This window comes from Dermacentor albipictus, chromosome 9 (genome assembly GCF_038994185.2).
Source record: "Dermacentor albipictus isolate Rhodes 1998 colony chromosome 9, USDA_Dalb.pri_finalv2, whole genome shotgun sequence".
Lineage (NCBI taxonomy): Eukaryota > Metazoa > Arthropoda > Arachnida > Ixodida > Ixodidae > Dermacentor > Dermacentor albipictus.
In genome coordinates, this window is record NC_091829.1 from 85139367 (window position 1) to 85167241 (window position 27875).

Here is a 27875-nt window from a genome sequence, read left to right on the forward strand (position 1 = left end):
TGTTTTCTCTCTTGTGGCTTTAACAGCCAGCGCTATTTTTCTTGCGGCGTTCATCTGAGGAACTACCTAAAGAAGTTCAGTGCGGTGCCGTGTGTCATTGGCGCAACTCCTTTCTGCAAAGGGTCCTTCAGAGTAGCAAAAGGGGTTTACTGGAAAGGACCTTACTTTTGCCCGTGTGTCAGGGGTATAAGAGTAAGTTGAGCAAGTTGAGTATGTTATAATGTGTTGAAGCAGGCTACGACAAGCGGCAGTGTTCTAACCTGATTAATAATTTGCTGCCATGATATACATGACTTTTTGTATAACTGCATAAACATGACCTATCTGAATGATGATCAATATAGCATGTTTGTAGCGATCCTAAATGTAATGCACTCATTACTTCTGCACTGCTTGCATGTATGGTCTCAAGTTTGCATTTCTCATCCTGTTTTGTTTTGGTTTTGCACCATGCAAGGAAAGAAGGAAATGATATGTAAGATAGTACAAGCACTTGTCGCCTATCCATATAATGTTACTCCTTTTTTCTATAGCACAAAATTAAAAAAAACTTGTTTCATTTTAAGCTCGGTTACGTTAACTTGTGATTAAGTGGGCTTGACACAAATACCACAAACTACAGCAACTGATCGCAAAATACACTTGCTGTTGTTTATTAGACTGGTCCTTTTTTGTTAACATGCTATAAAAGACATATATAAAGCTTAAGACATTCATCTCGGGAGCATATGTGTGAAACGGGAACACAAACACCTTCACCATGAAGCTGCATTGTACTCATTGTCTCCATCATTGCTGGGGTCATAGCAAATTTTTTTTTTTCCACAGTATTTGTGAACAACTGCTATAAGATTCATAAACAAAACTACAGATGCTTTGTGTTTAGAGTACACAGGTACACTACCCTGCCCAAAGGCAACAAGGACACAACAGGTTAAAATTTCACAATGTATAAACAAACGCTTGCGGAGCTTTCACAGTTATCTGAGATTTCACAGAATTTAGATCTCACAGTATATACTCCACAAAAGGTTTGATGTTTTCAAGTGACATCACACAGAACGCGAAACGACTTCACCGACAGCACTGTGTTTCCCCTTCCATTCAGGGTAATCGAACTGTCGCGTCGAACTTACACCTCCGAAATCCTTCAAATTGCGGTTACGAAAGCCAGTCGACATAATACGGGCAGCCCCATTCTTGCATTCTTAGATTCTTCAGACCTTTTGTAACACAGCACCACATAAGGGAAACTTCAGCTATGGCATTAGCAGTTACAGAATTAAGTATGCTGCAGTGACTGAGAACAACTGTCACGGCACCAGTGTAAGTAAAATCAAAAGATGAAGAATGAAAAGGTGTGCCCGGCAGTGCGTGACCACTAGCAAGCTTGTTTTTTGCAAAAACAGAGAGAGTGAAACCTTGTGACTGCTCCACCAATCAGCAGACTTCCCCTACAGGCCTCACTTACATGCTCGGAGGCAAGATTAAGAAACGGCCCTATGTGCAGCTTGTTCAGGGCACCTAGATTTTACGTGAAAATACCGGGACGTGTCTCCTTTGGATTGGCACATTTTGTGAAGAGCCACAACACCTTGAAGATGCCATGTCTGGCTAGCAGTGTTCCGTATATTACAATGGTTAATTCTTTACAACAGTGCATAAAATTCTTTCTTGTTTGCTTCATTATTATATAGAGACAGTCTATTTAACCATAAAAACATGTGTTAGGGCTGTACAACTACACATTAAAGATGCAGTATTAGCAGGCTGCTAAAATTCAAGGAAGTGCTAGATAGTCTGCGCTCATTGTGTGCCAGTTTCAATTGCATATTTTTGTTTGCTTCACTTACCTGTCGAATTTATGTGACCTCGTGTGTTCAGCAGCATGATGCAATAGCCACTGAGCTACCATGGCAGTTGTTTTCAGGCATTTGAATATGAGTGACAGTACTACTATTTTGTTTCGCCATATGTGCTAAAGCTAAGTGGAGCAACGGCGCATAGAACATAACAAACAGAAGTAACAGACGAAGCGCTGTGACCATTCATTCCATCTGTCCTGTCTCATGTGCTATTTCTCCATTTAGCTTTAACATGTAACCGACCAGTCCAAATTAGCATTCTTCTGCCCTTGTTGGTTTCACAAGTAGATACACTACCGCTTGCTACCAGCAATAATAGTTCTGTGTGCTCTTGTTCAAGTCATAAAATTCCAGCATCACAACTGCTGTTCACAACTATATTTCCAGTATTCTGTAAGCGGTATAGTGTGCATACGGGCATGCTCACTCTCTAATAATTTGAGTGTAGAATAAAAGCACAGCATCGTAGACTGTTGGGCCAGTTGGTGCATCATGTAGTGTTGTTGAGTGGAAATACGGGCTGGAAGAAACCGATTTCTTCCCACCTGTATTTCCGCTCAACAACACTACATAAGGCACAGCATGTTCCCCCCCCCCCCCTTTTTTTGCATACCTAAATGTTGCTAGTGTTGAAAACCACACCACCAGGCCAGGATGCTTATGTAAGATGAGGTAGAATGCTCTGAAAAATGGCATAAAAATATGAAGCAATAGTGAAACACATAGAAGAACAGAATAATCAGAATAATTTTGGAAAAGTACAATAGAAACACACAATACTCACAGTGCTGGGAACAGTATGGTCTTTTCGTGAACTTGGTAGGAGCAGAGAAAAAATGCCAGGGAACAGTTGATCTGCAGGCAGTGACAGCAAAAAGAAAAGGTTACCAAATAAATGTGAGCGCATCTAAATGAAGAACAAACAAATTCGTGTAAACATAAAAAAGGTGTATGCTGATAGACCTATTATATGTGCCCACAGAATGTTGAACCAAGCATTAAATGACAGAAGCCGGATGCTTCAGTTTTGCACAGCATGCGATTTAGGTATTGCATAGTTTCGGTTTAAGTGAAATAAATTGCCATAATCATCTTGCTGCCGAAAATTTACACCAGCAGCAAAGTGGAATACACTTGGTTACTGCAATATTAGCTATTCTTTTTCTTTTTGAGCCCTGTGTCACCAGGTGGCTGCACCATGCAGGCCACTCACGTTTACGCCTCTGCCCCAATGCCCAGTCCGCCTGCATTTACCTGAATACGGGAAAAGCTAAAATTCTCTAATAACTTGGCCCAGAGCCTACAATAGACAAATATGAACACGACGACCTTTACAAAGAAAAAGTAAAGGGAAATTCCATTTCACGTTTGATTTTTGTACAACATAATTTGATGCCATGTGGCTCATGCTAAATTTACAATATTCACCAATAATAAATAAGCACCCGGACATATAATTCGCCTAAATAAACAAGCATCATGACACTTCATGCTTCATTCTAGTTCTAGTTACAACACAGTTTTTTTTTTCTTTCCAACATTTTCTATCACATGAAATTTGTGGTTGCATCACAAATGTGCAAATATGTCACTCACTCCCACTGTATTCGTGCAAGGCAGCTCTATACAGTGCCGGAAGAACTTAATTAACTCATGTTAATTATGAGCTTCAACGTCTCAAAGCAACTCATAGGCTATGAGAGATATTGTAGAAGAGCTCTGGGTTAATTTTGACCACCAGGCATTCGTAAGGTACAACTAAATCTAACTACAAGAGCGTTTTTGCATTCCACCTTCATGAAAATGCAGCCACAGCAGCCGGGAATCGAACCCTCGATCTTCCACTATGCCATAGCCACAGAGCTGCTGTGGTGGGTCTAAACAAGTTCAGTTCTACAAAGGCAGAGAGAACAAAATCGCACAAAAGACGTACAGGGTGCATCAGTAGAGTACTTTACCGTCCTAGCAAGGGCTACAACAAAACTGAAATGTATATATACCAGTACAACATTATCAGCACTGACATGAAATTTTCATAATTTTTTTTTCTTTAAACAACATTCCGAGCTTTCTGTGTTCAAGAAGGCATACTGGCAATCGTCACAGCTCCCGAAACTATTTAATGTAATAATTGTTGTTTCTAATAACCAGCTTTGGTTTGGTACCAAGGAGGTGAGTGCATCAGAACGTTGCTATACACTGGCTTGCTATGTGTGATCACTGTGGCCACTACGTGCTATCGCCAGTTGGGAAGAAATGCACGCAGCATGCTTGTTTGCCATTTTATGATCAATGTCATCATGCCTAGCCTTACTGCTACATGAGGTCAACAAATTTTGCTCTGTGTCATGATATGATAATGTCCATGACACCAAATCCAACATTTCGAGACCAACTTTAGTGTCAAATTAAAATGTCTTATGAAACGTTTCCCAACTTTCACACTTGCTGAGTGCCATTAAGCATATGGTTAGCTTCTCTACAACTTTTGAAATTTGCATCAATACTCCTTTAACAGACAACACATGACCCGTTATCGCACTGTAACCACTCACAGCAAACATTCCTTGGTTTGCAATGCAAGCTTACCAGGCTGAATCGAAAACGTTCCGGCATCGGTCGCAGCAGCACGTCAACTGCCGAGATGCTTGCCGTGCCAAGCGTCACAAGGCCGCTAGAGGGATGAGCAATCGTTTTGAAAAATGCAAACTCGCACAATGCACTCAAGAGTGAGAAGAATGAGGGGGACTGAGGGATGTTAGTGACAACCACAGACACTCAGGGCTAGCTCTGGTACATACGCATAAACATCCAAGAAAGTGTATGGGAGGACAGCTGCTGCGGTGGCTAAATGGTAAATCACTACAAGCGTAAAGAGATGTTTACCTGGCTCCCACCTGTGACAAATTGCCTTTTTGTCTGCTTTCATTTCCATTTTACTTACTATTTATACATTTCAGTACCAGTGCATCCCGGACATAGTGAACACGTATTGAGCACAGACACGTAAACCACCACCTGCAGTGCCTGTGTTTATGTTATTGCGTTTACTATGTCAGCAAGTGTCCCCAGAGCAGGTCTACCGAAGAGCTATTGCTTCACTTTAGAGGGGTCCTGAAACACCTTTTGAACATGGTAAGAAAATGTTGCTGAACTCTTAATGAGGCCCCTGTGAACATGTGAGCCAAATGTTACTGCACAGCATCAAGTAGAGAATTTACAATCTTGTGTCAAAAGCAGTGAAAAATTGCTTGCTCTTGCTTCCGCAATGTCGTCATGCAGCGTCATCACAAGCAGCTGTGCCTACAACAGCTATTAGCTGATTATGTAATCGCGAGAACATTAGCAGTAATACAATTACTGCTCATTTAATAAATTCAAATATATATTTGGCTGTGATCCAAAAAATGACGGGAAAACCCTTTCATCTTTACACTTCCGCTCTACACACGACAGTTGCGCATTGCTGTGTCGGCCGTGCATGGCCTCCAAGATGAAAAGCATAGCGTAGATACCGCGGCTGCTATGAGGTGCCGCCACAAGCCGTCTACGGCTGAGACGTTCAACCTTTAATTGGGGCCGGCGAGTCATTGCTCTCTGAGCCCACTTGCTGCCTCCCTTGTGTAGCTTCCAGAGTGCTTGTGGAAATGAAAGGGGAGAGCAATCTGCTCGTCGGTCTGATAACTATGTATTGTTCTAGAAGGACACATTTGACAAATTTTTGCAGCAGGAGATCGTGAAGCAACGGAATTTAATAGTGATGTCATTCTATGATTAGTCAGAAAAGTGTTGCCAGGCCCCTTTAACCGTCATCGTCTAATGGTTTCTGTGCTTTTTTTTTCTGTGCTCACTGCAAAGTGAGAACAAATGTTGTAATAGGTAGAACAGCCTGGAAGCAGCCTTACCTGACCAATGCAAGTACAGTCGGTGAGTAAAGGTTTTTAAGCTTGATGACGATGGACAGAGTGCACCAGATGTTGGCAACCTTGTCCTGGAAACAATAAGGAGTGGTAGCTGCAGTGAGATGTATGAATGTTTCTCACACTCATTGCAAGTAACAAATTCAAATAGCCTTTTAAGTGTGCTCAAGTCCTGAACCGAATTGAGTACAATTACAGTAGAACATTGTTGATACATTCCTGTTACGTACGTTTTCCCGGTGCCAACGTTCGCAATCAAAAACCCAAAAAATGACCCAATAGAGTTGTACTCATTTTTTAGCGGTTCATACGTTCCCGGAACACATGATTTTCGGCACCAACATTTTGTATATTGCCAAACTGTGATCATATGATATGATTTCTGGCTGCTACATCCCATGTAAACAAGAAACTTTGCGAGGCGCGCACGAATGAGAACAGTATACCGCTGTCTGCCACGGCAGCTTCACTGCAATACTCACCCGCCCGTCTCACGTAAAAGCGCCAGCGCACACTCAGTTTCTCGTTTCGATAGCAGCAAATCTTCTCCGGGGTCTTTGCACGCGACATTCACAGCAAACGCCACTGATCCTACTGCGATAAGCATCCTCGCCTATCTGTTTCACAGCGCGTGGTACTGTCGGAAGTGTAGTGCACGCTTTTAATAGGCGATAACCGATACGCGATGCCATTCCCTGCTGCAGGCTGCGATCGTATACGTTTTCCAGCCACCGGATCTCATGTGAACAAGAAAAGGCGCGAGGTGCGCACGATCGAGAACTGTATATAGCCGCCCGTCTCATGCGCAAATGACGGCGAGCACAGTTTCTTATTTCAGTGTCAGCAAATCTCCGGCTGGGTCGTTGCACACCGCATTCATTGATATCGCCGCCAAACCTATTGCGATAGGCATCTTCGCCCATCTGTTCCACAGTGCGTGGTGTGTAGTGACATTGGTAGCATATGGCACACTTTTTGTAGATGATATTCTAAATGGGCTTCACTTCGGCGGCATCCGGCATCGCCCGTCAGCTCGATTTCGTTTCGGTTTCCCATCGCCCTCTTAAGACAACACGCAATATGGAAACAACGCATCTCTGGCTGTCAAAGCACCGCCAGCTTGACGTGCCTCAGTGTCTCGTGCCGCAAGGATCCGCGGGATGTCTTGCATTACGTAAATATCAAGAATAGTTGGGTCTGTCAAATTTTTTTTATTGCTTCGGATGGTACGTTTTCCCATCTAGTACATTTTCTTCGTGTTATTTTTTTCTGAAACGTATGAATGAGGTTCTGCTTTATTTGATAAAAAGAACCTTTGAATGTCGAATCAAACACTGAATACTTTATTTTTCATTTCTAAACAATCTGAAGTATAGAAATTCTATAAAGTGCTTTTCATCAAGAAAGAAAAGGCTAAAAAGATTTAATTCTGCAGTTTTGCGTCTTAAAACCACAATCTTATTATGAGGCACGCCTCATTAATTTTGACCACCTGGGGATTTTTAATGTGCACCAAATGGCATTTTAGCATTTCGCCCCTATTTAATAAGTGCGGCCGCAGTGGCCGGGATTCAATCTGTTGGCCTCATGCTTAGAAGGGCAACGCCATAGCCGCTAAGCCACCACGGAGGGTATAAAAGAAAAGGCCGATTTACATCATTTTATACGTGTAATGCTGTTAAGAACTAGTGTCCAGTCTACTGGGGAGCTTGTAAATGAGAAGCGACTGCAAGGTGATTGTATCCAGTGAACCATCGCAATGACAGCAATGGAACACAAGAACAGCACATTCCGAGATGTACGTAGTGTGCAGTGTTCATAGAAGGATCAGAAAGTAACACAGTACTATTGCGACACATTATTTAAAAGGAATGCAAACATGTTGATACTGTACAAGAATAAACTGCTTTGCCAAAATTGGTCAAAATTCTTAAACTGCCTCGTGACGCTATATTCTTATTGAATGACTGGGTATTATTCAATCGAAGTTAGGTACTCTGCGATTTTGCTCAACAACTGCAGCTCCACTGCAGCGGAGTCATTCACAACAGAAACCACTAGCATCTGTCCTTGTCCATGTAGACAGTGAAAGCAATATTTGAAAACACTGAATTGCGAATTTTCGTATTTGAAGTTTCAAATGTTCACACACCCCCTACTTACAGCTAACTATAGCTGGTCTTCTCAGCTACCAGAAAGAATAAAACAATGCTTGTTCTTTTTCTACTCTGTATCTTGCAACTGTACTAATTAACTTTTAAAACCTGTAACTAACATGTTATGCTGTAGCAGTAACTTTACATTATTTCTTTTTTAAGTAACTTTTTTTCTTTAAAAAGGAAAAAAATGAAATGATAGCCCTCATTTGTGGCACGATTGCCAGTCGGTTAACGGTAAACATCACACCGAAGCGGTCCTGTAAAACTTCTAGTTGCAAACTGTTTTTTGCTGAATAACAAAAACAACCAAGTAAATTGGATTGCAAGGCCATGATAATATGGGTGGGAGAGGCATTTATTTTTAAATCCCAGTTAAAAAGCAAACTCATTCCGGACTCCTAGAGGGACTGCCGAGATTCTGCATAAACTAATGTAACCTGCCACAGGGCAAGGGCACAGGTCGGCATATTTATCATTTTTTCACAGCTACTGTGCTACTAATGCCATATCGACTTGCAGCTTTTGCAGTCTCACTGGTATTCACCAAATGCTTTTCATTGGCAAGAATAAAGCTAAAGTTAAATCAACTGTTTTGACAGCTCCTTCTGTTTATGCACCTTTCCATCAGGGTGTGAGACCAATACCTCTTTGTGCTCTTGCCCAGTAGGTATAAAGCACAGGTGCTACTACTCCTGCTAACGCTTTTGAGTGAGTGTTTGCATTGACACACAACGTTCAAGCAGCATTCCGATAAGTAACTTATGCACTTGCTTTGAGGCAGTGATACAGTCTTTTTCACAAACAAAACACAAATGACTTTCAAAAATTAAGTTAGGACGTTTAACATCTTGAAGCAAGGCATGGGCTATGGGAGTTGCCACGGTGTTCCGGAGGTGTTTTGGTGACCTCCAGTTCATTAATGTTTCCCTACATGAAAGTACACAAGTGCTTTGACGTATGGCCCCCACTGGAGTGAGTGCTGACACAGTGGTCGGGCATCAAACCCGTGAAGTCGCGCAACGTAGCAGAACGCCATAGCCACTAAGGAAACTGCAAACAAACTGACGTTATGCTAAATCAAAAGTTTTTTTTATTATTACTGCGTGAATACAAGGGCCCAATAAAAATGCACAAATTATTCTCCCACCAGGACCTTTTGATGGAGTCTGCACTGCAGCGGCAAAGATTGTGCGATATTGATATGTTTGTTGACAGTCCATCATAACCCATGACTGAACGTGATTAGATTAATATTCGTGTGACATATGTTGCAATGTAGGTAGTTCTAGTATTGCTCACCACTACGCTTACCTCAAACAGACCCCTGTCTAGTGGAAACAGGCGCCTTAGGACTTGCAAGGCTCGGTCAGGGCTGCCCAAGTAAGGTGCCCAGCAGACGCCAAAGGTGGCACTGACTGCTAGGGCAAGGCCAAGGAACAGCCTCAGCCTGAGAAAAAGATGTTGTGTTACTACGTTAACGCTGCTAGTTTACTAAACATCAGAGCATATAAGAATGGGCATGTTGGCGATCAATACTGATTTGCATCTTGGTGCTCCCAAATCTTGTATGAGCGATTTCTGAAAAGACGTGTTTACTACGACTATGAGCGCGTATCATGCTTGTTTAACATTGGGTCCCTAGAAATGAGGTGAAAATATTGTGATATTGTGAAATCAGTCCACAATTGCGTCTTTTGTTCACTATCTGCCATAGTTATCTCTGTGCATGCACAAACTTGCATAATCCCAATGTTTTCTATGTTAAATCAACTTCTATGTCTAGCTATAATGCGTGTTTTAACCCAACAAAATGCCTTGCGTGATGATCTTAACATTTATAACCCCCATGTGTCTTTTTGACTGATTTCTGTTCTTGTTTATAACCAATTTTTTTATTGCTATCCTGTGCTGCTGCTAGTTCATATTTTGTGCTTCATTTTCTTTTTTTCCTTCTTTGTCAATGCATAAGGGCACCTTTAACAAGGCTTATACGTGTTAATGGGCACTTCAAAAATAGAATAATCCAATTGAAATAAATAGCATGAATAGAAGATGAAGACAGGTAAGAGAAGACAAACAGTAGCCCTTTGCCTTTCTTGTCTTGTCCGTCCTCACCTCCAATTTGTACAGTTCAATTTAGTAATTTAATAATGTTTGCTTGTCCTGGAGTAGTCCAAAAGAATCGCACCTTCCTTGGAAACAAGAAGTAACAAATACATGCAGCGCAGTCTTCGTGCTATCGTGCAACGGAATGAACAAAGTGATGGCCCAACAGTGTTCCACACTTGTCCCTAGAATTCATAAAGGAGCTTCAGCTTAACTCATTAATGATCAATGTATTTTTTCAGAGTTGCAAAAACTTTTAAGCTTGTACGGGTTCTCATCCCTTTGTCCCCATCTTTACAAACTAGACAGAAAATTTTCATTGCGCTGCTGCATTTCTCAAAACTGCCATGTTGCAAATTCGAAACACTGGACATTTGGAATTTTCTCCTCCAACCAAAACTGACAATTTAGGAAACTTTGACTCCAAGTTAAGGAGTTCTCAGCAAATTTGTTAGTTGGGTCTCGCTGGCTGAGCCGCTGGTGGAAATTGAAGTTCTAGTAGTCGTGTTTGTTGAGGCACAGGTGCAAATTGCACTTGAAACCCATGAGAACCGTGTGACCTTTACAGTTGGGCTGTCTGCCGCGCATCTTCTACAATAGAGAGTTTTAGAATGGGGGCCCCAAACTATTGAGGCCTCAAAGAGCTTTGCGGATGTTAGCGTTGGGGCACGCAGGAGTGTAGAGCTTTAGAATAGGGCTTTCCATTTGCGGATAGCATCTTGCGCTGACAGCACCACTACGGCGTCAAAGAAAAGCAATAACAAATAATTAAATAAGATATACCATTTTATGATAGGAATAGAAATTTCGACTTGCATGTATTCGCGTTTAATTACAATCTAAAGGTTATTCTGTAACCAGGAAACAATTAGTTGCACTTAGTTTTGCGCAACAAAACCAACTTTACTTGGCTTCACCAGCCAAGCTTAGCCGCGTTAGGCCTACGAGCCATAAAATCCATAATCGAATTCGGAATCACAGCCGTTTAATGAATCAATCTTCATAACACACGCTAGTTGAGAGAAAGCGATAACCGCAGTCACTTCTCCTCGCTTGCGTACTTCACGCGTTACCGCGAATCAAACCCAGTTTGGTGCTAGGTTAGAGCCATTGCTTTGATGGGTGCCGCCATGTTTGTTGACACAAAGTTTTTGGGGCCGCTATTTGGGCTCCCGCTAAATCGGTGAAATAGTGTTCCCAAAGCAAAACCCAAATGCAGTTTGCGTCTCGCGCATGCGCAGTGGCTTCGACACTATTTCTTTGGGGCCCCAAAACGTTTTGGGCCCCTATTCTAAAACTCTCTCATGTTGATCCTGATAACCATAGGTGGCATCATGGGCCCTCTGTTTTTCGCCATCATCTTGTGATTTGTGCAACACTCATAATAAAAATGCAGCTTTATGTGGTTCCTAAGCTTTAAAGACTGAAGCATGCTGCTCTTCCTGCCCTTGTGATTTATCAGGCTTCCAAAAAATGCAGAGCTCATTGAGCACGAAATAAAAAGAGGCCCAGGAAAAGCGAACAGGCAGGCAAGTCAAACAGATGCGCTGCCACTCCATATGCAGCCAAGTTGGCGCGCAACCTATATGATGTACCAAAGCATTGCAGAGTGGCCATGTATTTTTCCTCACCCAATTAGCTCATGGGCATTCATGCGAAGACAAAGAAACACTTCAATGCAAAAGAAGGTGACACAGGGTGTATCATGAAACATGTGTCCAAGTTTGTGAATTGTAAGGTTGGTACCATTTTCCAAATATTGGAATCACGCAGTAAAAACGTATAGAGTAAAACCGCATTATAATGAAGTTGAAGAGGAAGCCTCGCTTGGTTCGTTATATTCATTACACTGTTACAATTCTGACATTGCAGCCAACATAGGCCGCCAAGGGAGGGAGGCTGGTAAACACTGGGTAAATCGATGCGAAAGCCTCCAGTGCACCAACAAAGGACAATGAAAAATTTTCTGCCTCATTTTCATTACCAAGATGACTGGTTTCTCTGATTCAGCAGTCAACTCTAATCCACCTGACAAGCTCTAACCCATCTTTCAGCGATGGACATCAGCGATGCCGTCACCATCACTCACTTGTATCCAAGGCCTCGCTGCTGGAAGCAGCATCCCAGCAAGTAGCAGAAGAAAGGAATCGCATAGTACAGCGCCATCTGCTTGTAGTTGAGTGCCAGCGAAAAGGCCACAGCGCTAAGCAGGGGGCTCTCGCGCTCTACGAAAGCTACGGCAACCAAAGCGAGGCCCAGGCTCACACAGTTGTACCTGGTGTTGCACTCTTGTTAAGGGCAGCAATATTTCTAAATTATCAGACCATTCTAGAACAAAGTGCTCGGCAGAATGTACGAATTAATTAATGATTCCTCAATTTCACTTAACTTCACAAATTTCAATGTATCACTTTTGAAACAAAGAGTTGCGTACCTAATTCAGATTTAAGCACGATAAACTAAGCGCAAAGTCTATAACAACATTTTTGATACCCTCAAATGAGATTCCTCCCCCTACCCCCCAGTTTTGGGTAGTTCAGCAAACTGATAATTAAATTACTGATTACTACACTAAATAATTCCTTGCTGAAAAACACTTCATTGCCTTTTTTTTTAATACAAAAGTACGCTCTATGGCCATAAATAAAGGTGAACAAGGTTCTCTTGTTTTTGCCTGATGTGGAATGGTGTTTATCCATTATGTGGTTAACAGGTACGATAAAACTACTAGTCACAGAAAATCTGGCATCGGTGTTGGCGCTAGCACCCGTAGCCTCAAAAATCGTCCTGAACCACGCAGGCCCTTCTCATCGCATATAGGTGTTACTGAACTAACTGAATTTCTCGAAATAAAATGCATCAAAAAACTCATAAAGTACAACTTACACACAACCTACAGACATGATAGCATCGGATTGTAATTTGAATATACGAAAAAACATAGTCCCGTTACGAGAAAGCTCAAACATAAACCTTTTTTCCAGCTGCCTGTCTGTCTTGGCAGAAGCAGAGCGGCCTGTTCGGTTCCTTGCAACGCCATCAAAAAAAGAAAAAGAACCAGGAAGCACAGTGTTTGCCATCAGTGATTCCAGGAAAACATTACGGTTACATAAATTGTAGTTGCCAGGAAGTGTGAGAAGCAGTCAGGGATCTTTGAATGCTATCGCGTTTCACTCTTAAATCCCAAATTTTGTAGCCCTCTTGGGTTATAAAATGTGTCTGCTGTTTCACTTTGGCTTGGTCGGTCACCACAACTTCTTCATTTGCCTTGTTACCTGACCCAACAAATTTTCAACGAACCCTTTGCTAGATATAAGGGTGTTTGTGCATCTCAAATGTTGTAGCCAGCCATAGAAAAATAACAGTGTATTGGTGTTCTTAAAACTGCGCGGATATATTACGGTGCAGTGATGGGCCTTATAAAAAGGAGATAGCACGATAGCTGCATCGTTTTGGTTAGATGGTTGCTGCTGCCACACCTGAAGAGTACTGAAGTTTTCAGAACACCGGTTCACCCAAGTAAGCAAATCAATGCTTGTTCTCTAGTTGTTGTACTTGCAACAACACATTCCAGCACCATAATACAAAACACATAATGCGATCACATAACACAAAAGGATACTGGAAATGACCATGGTCGATGAGAACCAACCCAGGCACAATCAAGGTGAGGGTGCTGGCAATAGCCTGCAGACATAGTAAAATTCAACACTGTCATAATTCTCATCCACTACGGGGTAAAGTTCACACAGCTGCATTTGTCATTGTTTAACAATGCAGGGAGCTTGTTCCAGCACAGTAGCAATGCTATGCGAGAAGTTATGCAAGAATTCAAGAAGCATTCAGTAATCTTGAAGAACTGCACTGTCCGCTAGGGAGGTAGACCGTTGGGAAGGCACGTGATTAGCGTTGCTGTCTGCATTTTCATTCTGTCTCTGTTTTTTTTTTTTCTTGCGCATGCGTGACTCGGGCGAGGCTTGTTTGAAGCCATCTATTTGTGTGACTTTAATAAGATCTTCGAGTTGCGAGCAGTGTCGTTTTTTGTTGTTTTCTCATTGTGTTATGCTTTCCGCCCTAAGACACCCCAATAAATCTGTTACCAATAGACCAAATTTTAATTCTTCTTTATGCATAGTGAAGCTACAGATGGAGCCAGTTGGTTAAATATTGTTTAAGGTCTACGTACTGTTCTGCGCAATACAGACATGCATGCGTGAACATAAATGTACAGTCCAGAAGAAAACGCTCTTAGTCTGCACTCTGTGGGTCCCGTCTTATCTTGAAGCAATTCTTGATTTTTCTAAAATGGCATGTTTATCTTAAACAATTCTTACGTGCATTTTCGGTTGTTTTAATTCTAAGCGCAATGACTTCTCATCGAGTAAGGGAGTTGGAAGCCCCTCAGTGCAATTTGTATACCACATATATTTAAGGCAAAGTTCGTTCGCAACGAACGACAAGTGGGGAAACGCATATATAGAAAACTACACCTCTTGCTGCACTGTTATCATTATTGTTCGTTTGGTCACAAAAGGTTACGCGAGATGGAATTTGTTAATAAAACTGGATTCTCACGAAGCCCAGATGCATGGTCTTGAATTCGAAATTTCAGTCTGTAGTAGTCTTAAATGAGCTACGTAAGTATCTACTAAATTAATAGCACAATGCCATTACAGAGCAGAAATTCACAGTTGCCATGGAACCCATGCCCTATAAACATTGCTGGCCAACTGTGCACACTGCACTAATGGTAGTGGCATCATAACATTAATTGAGAAAAAATACTGTAACCAGAAGGAAGCCTGATGCACGAATGTATTTACAACTATTTACATGGAGAATAGTTAGCAGTAATCGCGCAAGCTGGTACAAAGGTCACAGCTCCAAGAGACACTCTTCCTACCACTTCCTCTTCATCTTCCATGCATGGTCCTGTCCAAATGCACCATAATATAACCCCCGGGTGCCATCCCGGCACTTCTTAGAATGACAGCGAACTAGACGAACAGTACGACTTTAAACGCGACACATGGACAACGTCAGTTCGTAGCTGGGATGAGGACAGGGTGTGTTTAACAGGGGTAATATCATAATTTAATTGGCCTAATTGTCGCAATACTCGGTAGGGCCCAGTACAGCATGTGAGCAGTTTTTCGGAGAGGCCAGCATGGCGACTTGGAGTCTATGTGTCCTATATTAGGCTCATGTCATTTAACAGCAGAAAAAATCTGTCTTCATTTTTTCTAAAGGAAGTTTTTAACGCTTTCGATCCCTTGATTTCTACTCCATTTTCACCAATTCTCTTACATTTGCACCAGGCAACATTCCAAAATGCAGTTACAATTCGATATAATGAAGTCGATAAAATTGGCAATTCATTTCGTTATATAGAAATCTCGCTATATTGAAATTCAACCTTTTATACAAATGAGGACATTCACTGATGAATTTTTCTTACACAGAAGGGGGCTGCAACATTTTCCACATTATTGAATAACTGGAGGAAGCAAAGTTGAATTAGAAAAAAATGTATTTAATTGAAGTTGAGCGCTCACAACAAAATATATGGTTTCATGTAGTGACGACATCGGCAGCACAAAGCAAACCCAGCCAAATTTTCACGTTCACTCTGCTATTCAATAAATAAACGCCACCAGATTGAAAGCCCCAAAATGGTCAATAACTCAATCCAGCCAGCATTTGATATAACAAAACACAGATATGATGACTTGCTGGATATAAAGAAGTAAATCTGAAAATTTTCTTGCCAAGATTAGTTGGTAACGAATATATGCTCATAACAAATATCAGAGGTAACGAAGGAATTTTCGTGTCAGATGAGACTTCTTTGAAACAGTGATAGACCGCATTTTTGAGCTCAAAATGAGCAGACTGGACTGTACAATAAGTATGAAAAAAGAAGCCTATTGGGACAACTGCGAAAAAGAAAGCAGCAAGAAATAAACTCAAAAGAAAAACGAGATGTCAGATTGCATCCTGGCTTACCACATCTCTCGGCTTCATCCTCACTGGAGACCAGAGCGAGTTCCAGAAGAAGAGCACGGCGGGAAAGTACACAAGGACGTCAGCAGCCAGGACTGCAAGAACGGCGGCATCAGAGTAACGAACTACGTTTTGCTGAAACAACTACAGACCATCAAGGAAATCCTAACCTAATTCATTCAAAGCGCACTGTTATGTCCCTATTTAAAGAACATGGAAGAACTGCAGAAACACTAGGCATGTGTGCGCATTTAAACTGTGCAGGGATGTACCTAGGCAAAACAGCAATTTTGTGTGTCTCGTTCTTCTCTTGTGCACTGTCTTTTTATGTTACAGTTAAATATGTGCAGGGGTGCGCTATACTTCATTTCATATGTTGCATGCAACACTGTGAAGGCTTGATACATTTTCCATTGCTTGCATTTGTGTCCAAGAAATTGTCACATATGTAGAAAAGGATGTGTGTCCGTGTCATGTAATTCGATCTAACACGGTCTCATACTTTCATTTCACCGAATATGACGTAATTACTATATGGAAGGCATAACTGAGATGACTAAATGGGCAGAATGACAGGTTTCGGTGGCCAGAAGCCACAGATTGCTCAGGACCAAATCATAGAAGAAGCACAAGGGAGTGCAAATATAATATGTGATGTGCTGTGACCTTTGACCCACAAGTTGCAGTTGTAATACTATACAAGGTAGTAGTTCCGTAGAAAGCATTGCAAATCCAAAACAAGGGCACTGTGAAATGCACGGAATGCATGGAACACATTTCCATGACTGCATCACCTGTGTAGCTTTCACAGTCTTGACAGGCAAGCATGAAATCGAGTACTCTGTGAAGACATATACTACGAGGGAGGCACACAGACCAAAAGTTCCATATGAAAATGCACTAGCATCTGAAGTACATTGCACTTCATGTGTTCATATATAGATACATGTATATAGGTACATGAACACAAAGCCATGTGACATCCGCTGTCTGCCTTACGCTGAGTTTTGGAAGCACATTTTTTTTTGTGAGAATGCACACATGGAGCCTGATTAATCGAAGGTTATGATGATTATTTACTGATTATAAGTAGTGCTTCTATAATTTCTCACTTGTTTAAATTTTGCTTCATGTGTATAACCTCATCTTTAATTTCTTGTTCAGCATAATCAGCCTCGAGGTAGACATACATGTGGCAATGTATGCAAGTAAGTAAAAGAACAAAATTTTGTTACTGACTACTTTTCAATGTAAATTTTCATCTTATCTTTTTTCCTCCATTCACTTAGGGCAGTCCACTTATAATGGGCGCTCCGATATAATGAACACATCTCTCAAAATTTAAAGCTCATTATAAGTGTTTTCAACTAAACCAGGGAACCACCATGCATTCTGGAATAAGCAGTGGTCATTGCAATAATTCAAGAATACATTATATGCACGCCACATAATGTGACGAGCCCAGCATGGCAGCTACCAGACTTGCGAGGTAACAGCACCATGATAATGTGTGCATATCTTGCAGGAAAGTGACAAGTGTAATAGCATAAATAAGATGTAAAAACTGATCAGAAGCATGTTGCAGTACACTTTGAGGTGATACAACTTGATCACTTTGGCCAACCAAACTACCAATGTTAAAATTTTTCAATTGCAGCAGACATAAGTACACACTAAATCATACTTAAATTATCAGAAAGACACAATATTAAGAATCCAAATCGTAGAGGTAATACACAGTTGGACACAACAGTCAAATGGGCCCTGCTTCCATCTACACAAATGAGCAAAATCTAGGCGAACTAAATTCAGGTCTTTCCTTACCTGTGTATCGCATGAACAGCTTGTGGTCATAGCTCTCTGTACCTCGTGATGTACTGAGGGCAACCCAACTGCCGTTGATGACTTCTGCACTAGGAATACAGAACAAAACGAAAGTGCAGAGGAGTTACACAACTGTTTTCATGCAGCAGCAATGTACGGCAGTGTCGCTGGTACTGAAGTCAGCTGAGAATAGACAGCAATGCAGACTTTGTTGAAGCCTTTGCAATGGTATGTGCAAGGCGTCGACAAGAATGCGTAGGCCCGAACACCGGTGATGAACCGTCATTAGAGGGGTCCTGAAACACTTTTGTAACATAGTAAGAAAACATAGCTGATCTGCTAACAATGCTCCTATGAACCAAATATTATTGTACTGCATAATATACAATCTCGTGTCAAAAAGCAGTGAAAAAAGCACTTTCTCCCGCTTCTGCAATGTCGTCATGCAGCCTCATCGCAAGAAGCTGGACCCCTCAACAGCTATTGGCTGATTTCGGATTGCGAGAACATTTTTACCAATACAATTATTGTTCATTTGGAGTTAAATAAATAAAAATATATACATGTTTGTGATTTCAAAAAAAGATAGAAATTCAATTTCATCTTTGCACTGCTGCTCTAAACACGACAGTTGCGCATTGCTTTGTCTGCTGAACATAGTCTCCAAGATGAAAAGCGTAGTGTAGACACTGCACCTGCCATGGAGTGCCACAACGCACTGTCTTGCATTCAACCTTTAGGCGGGGCCAGGAAATCATTGCTCCCTTACACCCCGTTGCCAGCTCCCCTGTGTAGCTCCAAGCAAGCTAGTGTAATAAAAGGAGACGAAAAGTTGTTGATTGGTCCGATAGCTACATCTAACTTTGCTTATGCGTGAAGGATTCGAAAAAAAGTTTGCAGCAGGAGGTTTGCGAGGTGATGTACGAGGGCGAATCAGAAAGCCCTTGCCCCTATATTTTATTGGCCGAGATAAGGTACATACAGGTAATTACAAATATGCATACTATTCTATGTACCTTACTCTATTTTTCCACATGTTGCCCATACGCGTTCAGGCATTTGTCCCATTGCAGCACTAAATTTGAGGTGCCCCTCTGCCATGTTATCAATCAACGACGCACGCTCATCGTCATGCAAGTCTTCACGGCCTTTTGTGAATTCTCAACACCACCACCTCACGCTTCTCGAAGCAAGACACCTTTCCCTGTATGTGGGTTGTATTTCCCTGTGGATTTTGATGGGCATTTGTCCCTTGCTCCATAGAAAACGAATCACACTTTGTTGCTCATACACCATGGACATTTGAAGCACAACTGCCATCTTCAACAAAGGACAACAATACTGTGCCACGGAGATACCGGCAGATGAGGCCGGGCCGGTCCAAGAAAGGTCCACCACTGAGAACGGATATGTTGACTTCACATTAGCAGCTGCAATTTGGCTAACAAAAGATAGGGGCAAAGACTCTTTGATTTGCCCTCGTAATTTATTAGCGATGTCATTCTGTTATTAGTTGAAAAAGTGTTTCAGGGCACCTTTAAGAATAGCTAGTGACGCAGCCTGCATTGCAGACCCGAAGCTGCCACATGACCAAGGCCGTCGGAATGTGCACCGGATATAGCAGAGAGTACAGAAGTACTAAGCTCATATATAGTGAATCATTTGAAAAGACTCTAGCATAGCAAAGGAAATGTGCCAGATGTGGTGACACAAATGCAAAGTAGATTTTGAGCAGCAGCAAACCAGAACCCCCACGGCTTTTGACGAGTCAGAGAACTTTCTTATACAGCTTTGCTGCCTTTTATTTGCGAGTTGCTCAGATTTGCACACATATGCAAAGACGTTTTTGTGACATTAGAATTACCAACACTGTTAATCACAAACATCAATGAAGGTCTCTCCCAGGTACCAAATACCTTTGTCCCGAGTCGACTAAAACCATCCTATGCCTGCAGGTTTTCCAACCCTGACACTCCATCGAAGCCTCTGTAGCATTTGATTGCATTTTCCTCGCAATGGCATGCATTTTGTTGAATTTCACTCAACATTTTTTTCATGTACTGTGTTGTATTTCAACAAGCGCAACATTACTAAAATTTACGGCAGTGATCGCAACATAGCAAATGAAGTATTTCTTACACTTTGCCACATAACCAGCTATGGTAGGCCGTCAGAGGCGGGTAGTCCAGGCCCCAGTAGAGGAGATCATTGTCTGTTGAGTTCTCATACCTGTACAATAGGAAGATGCTGTCACTTGGCAGCACAAAAAAAAGTCATGCATGGCAAACAGATTATGCCAACGCACAAAACTTAAATTGTGAGGTTTTGTGAGGTTTAGCGTTGCGTAACTGCAAAACTCGATTACAAGGGATGTCGCAGAGGAGACCTCTGGATTATTTTTGACCACTTCGGATTCTATGGCACATGAACATTCTTTAATTCTGCCTCTAAAGGAATGTGGCCAGCATGGTCAGGAATCAAACCTGCAACCTCACGCTTGGCAGGGCAATGCCATAGCCTCTGCCTCCAGTGGCAGGTAAACGTAGAGAAATTATGAAGATCATCAACTCGTGTTAAAGGCGCATAGTGACGTGACATATTTGACTTCTCATTTTCTTGCAGTAAATGTATATCAAAACCCCTAAACGCTAGAAATACACCAATCTCATCTACGAACCACTTTCGTGCTCTATGTCATGACATCCATACTGCAACAGCACCACTTCCAACAGGGACGAGTGCAGGTTGTCACCAACTTGACCCTGTTTACAATCCTAATTATCTAACATTAATGACACCAAGTCAATTTTGAGACCAACTTCATTATCAATTTAATATACATTGCATGTATTTCCCATAGTTCATAGTCTCTAAGTGGCATCCTCTTATGTGCAAGAAGCTTGCAGTAAATTTTTTCCAACTTCGAACGTGTGTCAGTATTTGTTCAATTAGCCAGAAGGGTAAGTGTGAGATATAAGACAAGAGAAATGCTAACAAATGCCATTACCATTTTGTCACCGGGAGATTCACGGTGACTTCTTGCCAATGCCTCTGAGCCTCGTAATCTCCAAACATAGGTGGCTTCCCAGCACCTGCGAATCGTGTTGAAGTCATCGCTTGAAGAGACTAACAGCGAGCAGTCAATGTCAGCAGTTAGGCCTCCCGAGACCCCTCCGATTGAAGCTAATCTACATACCTTCTATGGTTGGTTATTTGCAAAGCAGCTCCTGGTAAATCGGAAAAAGTGCGGCAGATACAGCGCACTTGTTGGAATCAATGTTAAGTGAAGCTTTCTTGAAATGTTTCACTTTTCTTTTACTTCTAATTACGTGCGAGTAACTGGTGGCTTTCTTCTCCAGTCACATAAGTTTTGTGTTGCTTGGTTTCTCCGTAACACACACATAACTGTTCATCTTTAGCACTGCGGTCTGCCACATAGCGAATACATGCCTGAGAGCAGAACGCTTCTTCTCAGTTTTAAGAATGCACTTCAGGCCCATATGATGCAGCTGCAAATGCCACACGCTCACCCAATGCAGGTTTTAATAATCTCCGAGATTGGATTGTTTACTCAGCGACAAACTGACTGTGCATCCAGGCCAAACCCTGGGTATCTAGGCAAATAAAGCTTGACCTTAGAAAAAAAAGGTTTGGTCAGATGTCATGGGTACGGGCGCACGGCATGTGTGTACTTCTACGTACGTGGGCAATGTGACCATCTCTGTAGTTTTTTCAGGTAAAAAGAAATCTCACAGTTTTCGCCACGAGGACAAAGCAATGAATGTGCTAGTAACATCTTAGAATATCACACAAGGTTTAAGAATCGTAGCTGTAGTGGCAGTACGAGTCAAAGTTAACGTAAGCTGACTAAGTAAAAACGAGCTGTTGTGTTAGGGGTCCTCTGTTTGAATCCTGCCATCGAACACTTTCCTGTAAGTTTATTAATTAAAGCCAATGTGTATCTAAGCAACTTTACTAACACTTTTTCGTGTCAGGTATATCAAACCTCTTTCCTGGGCCGATCCCTGAGGTAGTGCACAGCCGCGCCAATAAAATTACATTTTCAGATTTGAGCTCTTATTGTTTCGCACTTTTAATATTTAAGTCTGAGAATATTTAAGATAAAAGGCATATGCGCTGGCGATGTTTTGTTTCATGACAATTGTTTGTGAGCTGCCATTCGCAAAATTCTGGAGATAATTTTGCCAAGAATGTAACACCTGGTACGAGAAACTTTATTAATAAAATATTGTGGCAACATAACCCACATATAACGCACATAGCACACATATACCTAAATATATGCGGAAGCCCAGGGCGACGACTACGGCAGAAGTTCACTTGGAATGTCCATATGATTGCTATCGCAATAAAAATTTCGTCCGCCTAAACGCATTCGTAACGCTAACCGCATCGCACTTCGTTGTGTTGATCGTTCATTTTGCACAGCAGTTGCACAATCGGACATTGCACTAGAAGTTCACTTCACAGAAGTTTTTCATCGTCAGTGATGATGAGCGGTCTTGCGCTAACATTTATTACCACAGGTTTACCTACTTACATAAAAAAGAGAAACAGATGGCATCAAGGAATCATTGATAGTGCGGCGCGCGCCTCTGACTAAATTCAAGTTAGAGCTGGGTTTGCTTTTTTTTTTTCACTTTTCGTTTAATATTAACCAGGAATCTTTATGAGTATGCACATGGGGATGGACTTGGGATCTCAGGACATTGCGTGATGACAAGTTTTATAAAAGTGACGCGTCCATACCCGAGTAAGGCCATAACGAAGTCGCCGAGCGAAGCAACAGCGCTGTCAGGACTCCGAAATAGCAAACGTCGTCGATATCCCCTGGGAAAATGAGATCTGCGGTTAATGAACGTCTTCAACTGCGCTGAGGCCATGCCGCTTGTGGAAATCAATCTGTCCAAGAGCGGCTTGATTTCGTATTTAGCGACATTTTCTCACGTCAAGTCACTTTCGGAAACAACGCTACTTACCGGCAATCATCGTGCCACACGGTCAACCACGCGGCCAAGACGACGTAAACACAGGTCTAAAAGGTGAGACGCAAAACGCGGGTCTAATTTAAATTCAAACAAACTAGAAACTTATACTCGTTAAAGATATTTACCATAGCAACTATTCATTAAAAAAACATTTGTTGTAAAACCGGCAAAATTGGTCGAGCTTTAGAGAGGAAGATGGAAATATTCTCTGATTTCTTTGATTTGGTGTGTCGTTCTGCATCAAGTTTTTTTGCGCCCGGCGTACGTCTGCCAGCCATGCGTCGGAAAGAAATGTCGTCCGGCGCATTTTACAAAGTTTGTTTATAAATTGTGCATCTATCGTCGATAATTTTGCTGAAACGTCACCGTAAGCATGTGCGGGATCGGGCTGTGCGTCAGACTGTGTGGAACCAGCCCGTCGAAAGACTGCGTGCCTTTCCTGGTGAGTGGAAGACGAATTGCGCTGCCGAGATCGCTGGGCGCGGAAAATTATTTTAGTCTGATTTTCTAAACATGTAGCTCGTTCAGACCTTTGATCGTACCACTCACACGCATTCAGCATTTAAAATGCGACTCGGTATAAACTTCGCTCGTTAAAGCGATCGCTAGTAGTGAGCAGGTCGAAAGAATTAACGCTGTGCGCCGCCGAAGTGGCCCTTCGTGCCTATTTTTCCCGTATATCTTGTGCACCAAGACATTGCGGGAATTGTCATTTTTCTGTATTCCTCAAGCATCTATACGTTCTCGTTATTTTGTGCACTGGAAAGAATTTGCACATCTCTCATTCAGAGCAGTGGGTGCAAACATTCATTGTAATGTGTGCGAGCTTTTGGAGACGATATGTCGTGCTTCGAAAAAGAAATATTCAGCAAAATAAGTTTTATTGTCTAGTTGATACAGTGATGTGACTGCGTATTGGTTTAATGACATAAACGCCGTCGTTTTACGTTCATGAAGAAGAAAGTCGTCTGCGAAGCGGCGGCCACCGACTCGCGCACGCGCATACGGGACATCCGGCGAAGTGAGCGTCACTTCCGGCAGCAGGAGCGGTGGCGCTCGTGGCGTTTCCTGTCGCCCTTTCGACTGGCCTCGAGAGTATCTCTCGTCGTCACTTCTTGGCGCAGTTGTTGCGAGGTTACGCGAGATGGTCTGGGTCGTGTTGGAACTCCCACCACCATTCGGCAAGTTGTCGGCTTAAAGCGGGACGAACACAGAAGCAAAACAAACACCGGCTCGTCCACATCACGAGCGGTGCGACTAGCCTAGGCGCCCACCGCCAGCTCCACCATGTCGGGCCTGGACTCCAATCCGTTCGCGGACCCGCACGCACCGAGCCCGTTCGCCGACCCGGCCGTCACGCAAGTGACAAGCCGCAGCCAGCAGGCGCAGTCGGGGTTAGGCCTAGAGGACTACAACCCGTTCGCGGAACCGGCGCAGCCGCGACCGCCGACCGCGAGTCCGCCCCAGTACAGCAGGCCTTCGACGGTCACGACGCCAGCGGCGTCGGCGGCCGTCGTCCAGCCGGCCGTTATGCAGGCCGTCACGGAACCGCCTCCGGCCTACACGGCGGGCGGCGGCCAGTCGACCACGATCTCCACGGCCGAGCTCCAGAAGCGCCAGGAGGAGCTCGAGAAGAAGGCGGCCGAGCTGCAGGCCCGCGAGGAGGCCCTGCGCGGGGCGCAGTTCAACGCGCGCGCCAACAACTGGCCCCCGCTGCCCGACAAGTGCTGCGTGGCGCCCTGCTTCTACCAGGACATCGGCGTGGACATTCCGCTCGAGTTCCAGAAGATCGTGCGCACCATCTACTACTTGTGGATCTTCTACGTGCTCGTGCTGGTGCTCAACTTCCTGGGCGGCCTGGCCATCCTCGTCGTGGAGGGCGGCGCCGCGCACTTCGGCTTCTCCATCCTCTACCTGGTCCTCTTCGCGCCGCTCTCGTTCCTCTGCTGGTTCCGGCCGCTGTACAAGGCGTTCCGCTCCGACTCCTCCTTCAACTTCATGGTCTTCTTCTTCGTCTTCTTCGTCCAGCTCATCGTGTCGGTCATCTACGCCGTCGGCATCGGCACCACGGGCGCCTCGGGCTTCGTGGTCGCCATCGACGCGTTCAGCAAGTCCATCGCGCTCGGCATCTTCCTCACCATCGTGGCGGCGGGCCACGCGGTGAACGCGGCCTGGTCGGGCATCATGCTGCTGCGCGTCCACCGCCTCTACCGCTCGACGGGCGCCTCGTTCGCCAAGGCGCAGCAGGAGTTCACCGCCGGCGTGCTGCGCAACGAGCACGTCCAGGGCGCCGCCGCTAACGTGGCGGCCGAGGCGGCGCGCACGGCCGTCCAGCAGAACCTCGGCAGCCGGTACTGAGGGAGGACCCCGAGTCTGTCTTTCCGCACTAGGTCGCACTTCGTGGCTCCCTGCGCGATTTTACCCCCTTTTTTCTTTCCCCTTCCGTGCGTGGTCGCTGCGGCCCGCAGGAGAAGGTTGCTGCCGCCTATCTTTTTACCGGACAGTTGAGGAGGCGGCGTCAGTAAAAAACAAAGCAAAAAAAGTTGTCCCTTTGTGTTGTTCAAGCCCCGTGTTGTCGTCGTGCGTCCGTTTCCCGAAAATAAACATACAGCGCTGTTTTGATTAGACACTCCTACTGTCCCACATGCTGTCTTCACCCCACCCTCCCCCCAAATCTCCTTTGGCCTGGAGCAGACTTCAAACGCCTGCGTTCGACACACTTTTTTTTTTCCCCTGTGCCCTGTGGTGGGAAAGACGGGTGAAAATGAGAAAGGTTTCGCTGCTTTTTATTCCCTCATGGTCTGGATGCACGATTTTAGAAGTAGATGCTTGTCACACGAGGGTCAAGATTGTTTTGCCTTTATCCTGCAAGGTGGCCGTGCAAGCCGCTTTCGTAGCAGAACCGCAATCAAGAGATAGGCGTGTGGAGTCTTCTTGCGTTTGGGTGGTGTGGTGTGTTCACTGGCCTCTTTGTGCAAAGCTGGAGATGTGACTGCACTTAGCTTCCTTTTTTTTTTTTGTTCGAGCATGAGCGGGTAATGCTGGTGAAATAATCTTTCTCTGGCAACTTGAGGGTGTGTGCATAAGAAGGCAGGTGTCGCGAGCATGTGCCGCTTGTTCGTTGTACGAGCCGGAGCTGTGTCTGGTTCCATGTTGAAACAGTGGGTGCTGACTTTTGAGAGCGTGAAAGGTTGAGACTTGCTTTGGATGAGTAATACCAATTCACATCGCAGTTGCTTTATAATGCAACACGTCGTTGCAAGAGTTCTTGTGCTTGTTGTGCTGCGACGGCAGACTGCATTGCTCTCGTAACTACTGTGGTGAAGTTTTGAAGCTCGCGGATGAGCTCTGTCCAATCCTGTTGAGTGTAAGCAGTGCTGAAACATACGAAATGAGGCTATGCGCCCGAGACCCTTTGTGGGCGAAAATTACACACACACACACTGCAACTGTTAGTTTCCTGGCATACCGTTTGTTTGGGAAAGCCTGCCGAGACACTTAATCGGTATTTTGACTGGAATGAATGCTTTGAATTTATCCCAAGTGTGGTGCGAAGCGAGTGTTATGGTTTTTGTGGACACTCAAATTGAGGAGCGTGCTACGAAAGGAAATGAAGTTGGTGGCTGCTGAAATAAAGTGACTAGTCTTTCTTGAAAAAACGCTGACATGTAAAGTGGGCTGTGGGAAATGTTGGCCACCCTCCAAATACCCATCCTTGTCTGCAGAAGGATTCCTACGCCTTCTGGAGTTCCTTATCATGAGTACATAGATGAGTAATAAGTCTGTTGGCCTTTGGCGATAAAACTTTTATTTCCTGTTCAGTTAGTCCTAGTTTCTGCTGCTAGAGACTGAATAACCTGTGCATTTTACTGCACCATCAAAAATAGATGCACTTTAAGAGAATGAATTTAAAGTGTCTTGTCTCTGCTTTGTCTTAAGCAAACAGACAAGCCTGGAATGAGTGGGCTTGGGTGACAGACACAGTTCTTTGCCAGGCAAAGTTCTTGTTGGTACATTGCATGTGATAGTCATGTTGACAAGTGCTTATCACTTGCTTGTTCCATTCTAAATGTATGGAATTGTGTGCACGTTTTCGTATTCGGCGTGCTGTTGCATGTTTGATGCGTGTGTCTGAAAGTTAAGATTTATTTGTGCATCGCTAACTGTGTGATCTCCGATTTTCTGTTCATCTGGAAATTTGCCACCACTTTGTTTCATATCAGTGGCTGGGAGAAGATTTGTGTGCATAGTGTCATCATAGGGGTGACTAAAGCATGATTCCATGTGGTTGCTTCAGTTTTTTGCCAGAGTGTACTTACCACTACTTGCAGGGCTTAGTGCATGAATGTGTGTGTACTTGTGTTGAAACATTGGCCACTTTAATTGCAGATCTTTGAAAAGCAAAATGTTACACATTTACGCAGAGTGTCGCCCTCCTTAGATTATGACTGTTTCTGTTTTTTTAACCAGCAAAAGCACTGCTTTCTTTGATTGCTAGCATGGCTTGATAAATATGCGCTCCTTTTTAAGCAGGGGGAGTTGTGAATCGGCTCCGTAATAGGGCGCTGTGAAAGGTTGGTGGTTGGACATGCCCCCTCCTGCATTGCAATTTCGATTATATCTGTGTGTGTACATAGTTTGGGAAATTTGCGCATATGATCAAAAATAAAGCGTGGAAGGGTACGAGCAATCCTCTTAGCTTTGTTTTTTCTTTTACATGCTGGACAGTGGCACATGTCTTGATAAGATACTTCCCTCAAGATGGTAGCTTGGTGGATATAAATATATATATATATATATACTTCTTGCCACAATGTTCGTGTTCTAATAAAGCTCGAAGGAAGAAACATTTGTCTGTCAAGTTGTTGCGTAGGATGTGCACTTATTGTGCTATGTTAGGCCTGCTGCAGCAGCTGAAGTTCAGCAGTCCTTTGAACTTTGAAACAAATGTGTTCTTTTAGTGAGCTAGAAGAAATAGAACAGTCATGT

General features: G+C 43.4%; 3 protein-coding genes across 3 annotated transcripts in view; 2 read left to right on the plus strand and 1 right to left on the minus strand.

Moving 5' to 3' along the window:
• Positions 1-22953, minus strand: part of gny (ALG6 alpha-1,3-glucosyltransferase garnysstan) — a 29717-nt gene extending 6764 nt beyond the window's left edge. Inside the window, exons 1-13 of the mRNA XM_065453794.1 lie at positions 22878-22953; positions 22648-22728; positions 20885-20969; positions 20017-20106; positions 17878-17966; positions 16057-16148; positions 13673-13737; positions 12140-12325; positions 9256-9391; positions 5771-5856; positions 4455-4539; positions 2650-2720; positions 2479-2547 (exon numbers count right to left, since the gene is read on the minus strand). Of these exons, the coding sequence (XP_065309866.1) occupies positions 2479-2547; positions 2650-2720; positions 4455-4539; positions 5771-5856; positions 9256-9391; positions 12140-12325; positions 13673-13737; positions 16057-16148; positions 17878-17966; positions 20017-20106; positions 20885-20969; positions 22648-22728; positions 22878-22887 (1145 nt within the window). The 5' untranslated portion in view covers positions 22888-22953. The remainder of the gene's footprint in view (positions 1-2478; positions 2548-2649; positions 2721-4454; positions 4540-5770; positions 5857-9255; positions 9392-12139; positions 12326-13672; positions 13738-16056; positions 16149-17877; positions 17967-20016; positions 20107-20884; positions 20970-22647; positions 22729-22877) is intronic.
• Positions 22954-23119: 166 nt separating this feature from the next.
• LOC135919861 (asparagine synthetase domain-containing protein 1) overlaps positions 23120-27875 on the plus strand; it is a 45529-nt gene continuing 40773 nt past the window's right edge. The window contains exon 1 of the mRNA XM_065453842.1: positions 23120-23328. Coding sequence (XP_065309914.1) covers positions 23260-23328 — 69 coding nt within the window. The 5' untranslated portion in view covers positions 23120-23259. The remainder of the gene's footprint in view (positions 23329-27875) is intronic.
• On the plus strand, positions 23934-27576 carry Scamp (secretory carrier membrane protein). The gene has a single exon (XM_065453843.1). It carries the CDS (start codon positions 24174-24176, stop codon positions 25242-25244), a length of 1071 nt encoding a protein of 356 aa, XP_065309915.1. The 5' UTR covers positions 23934-24173; the 3' UTR covers positions 25245-27576.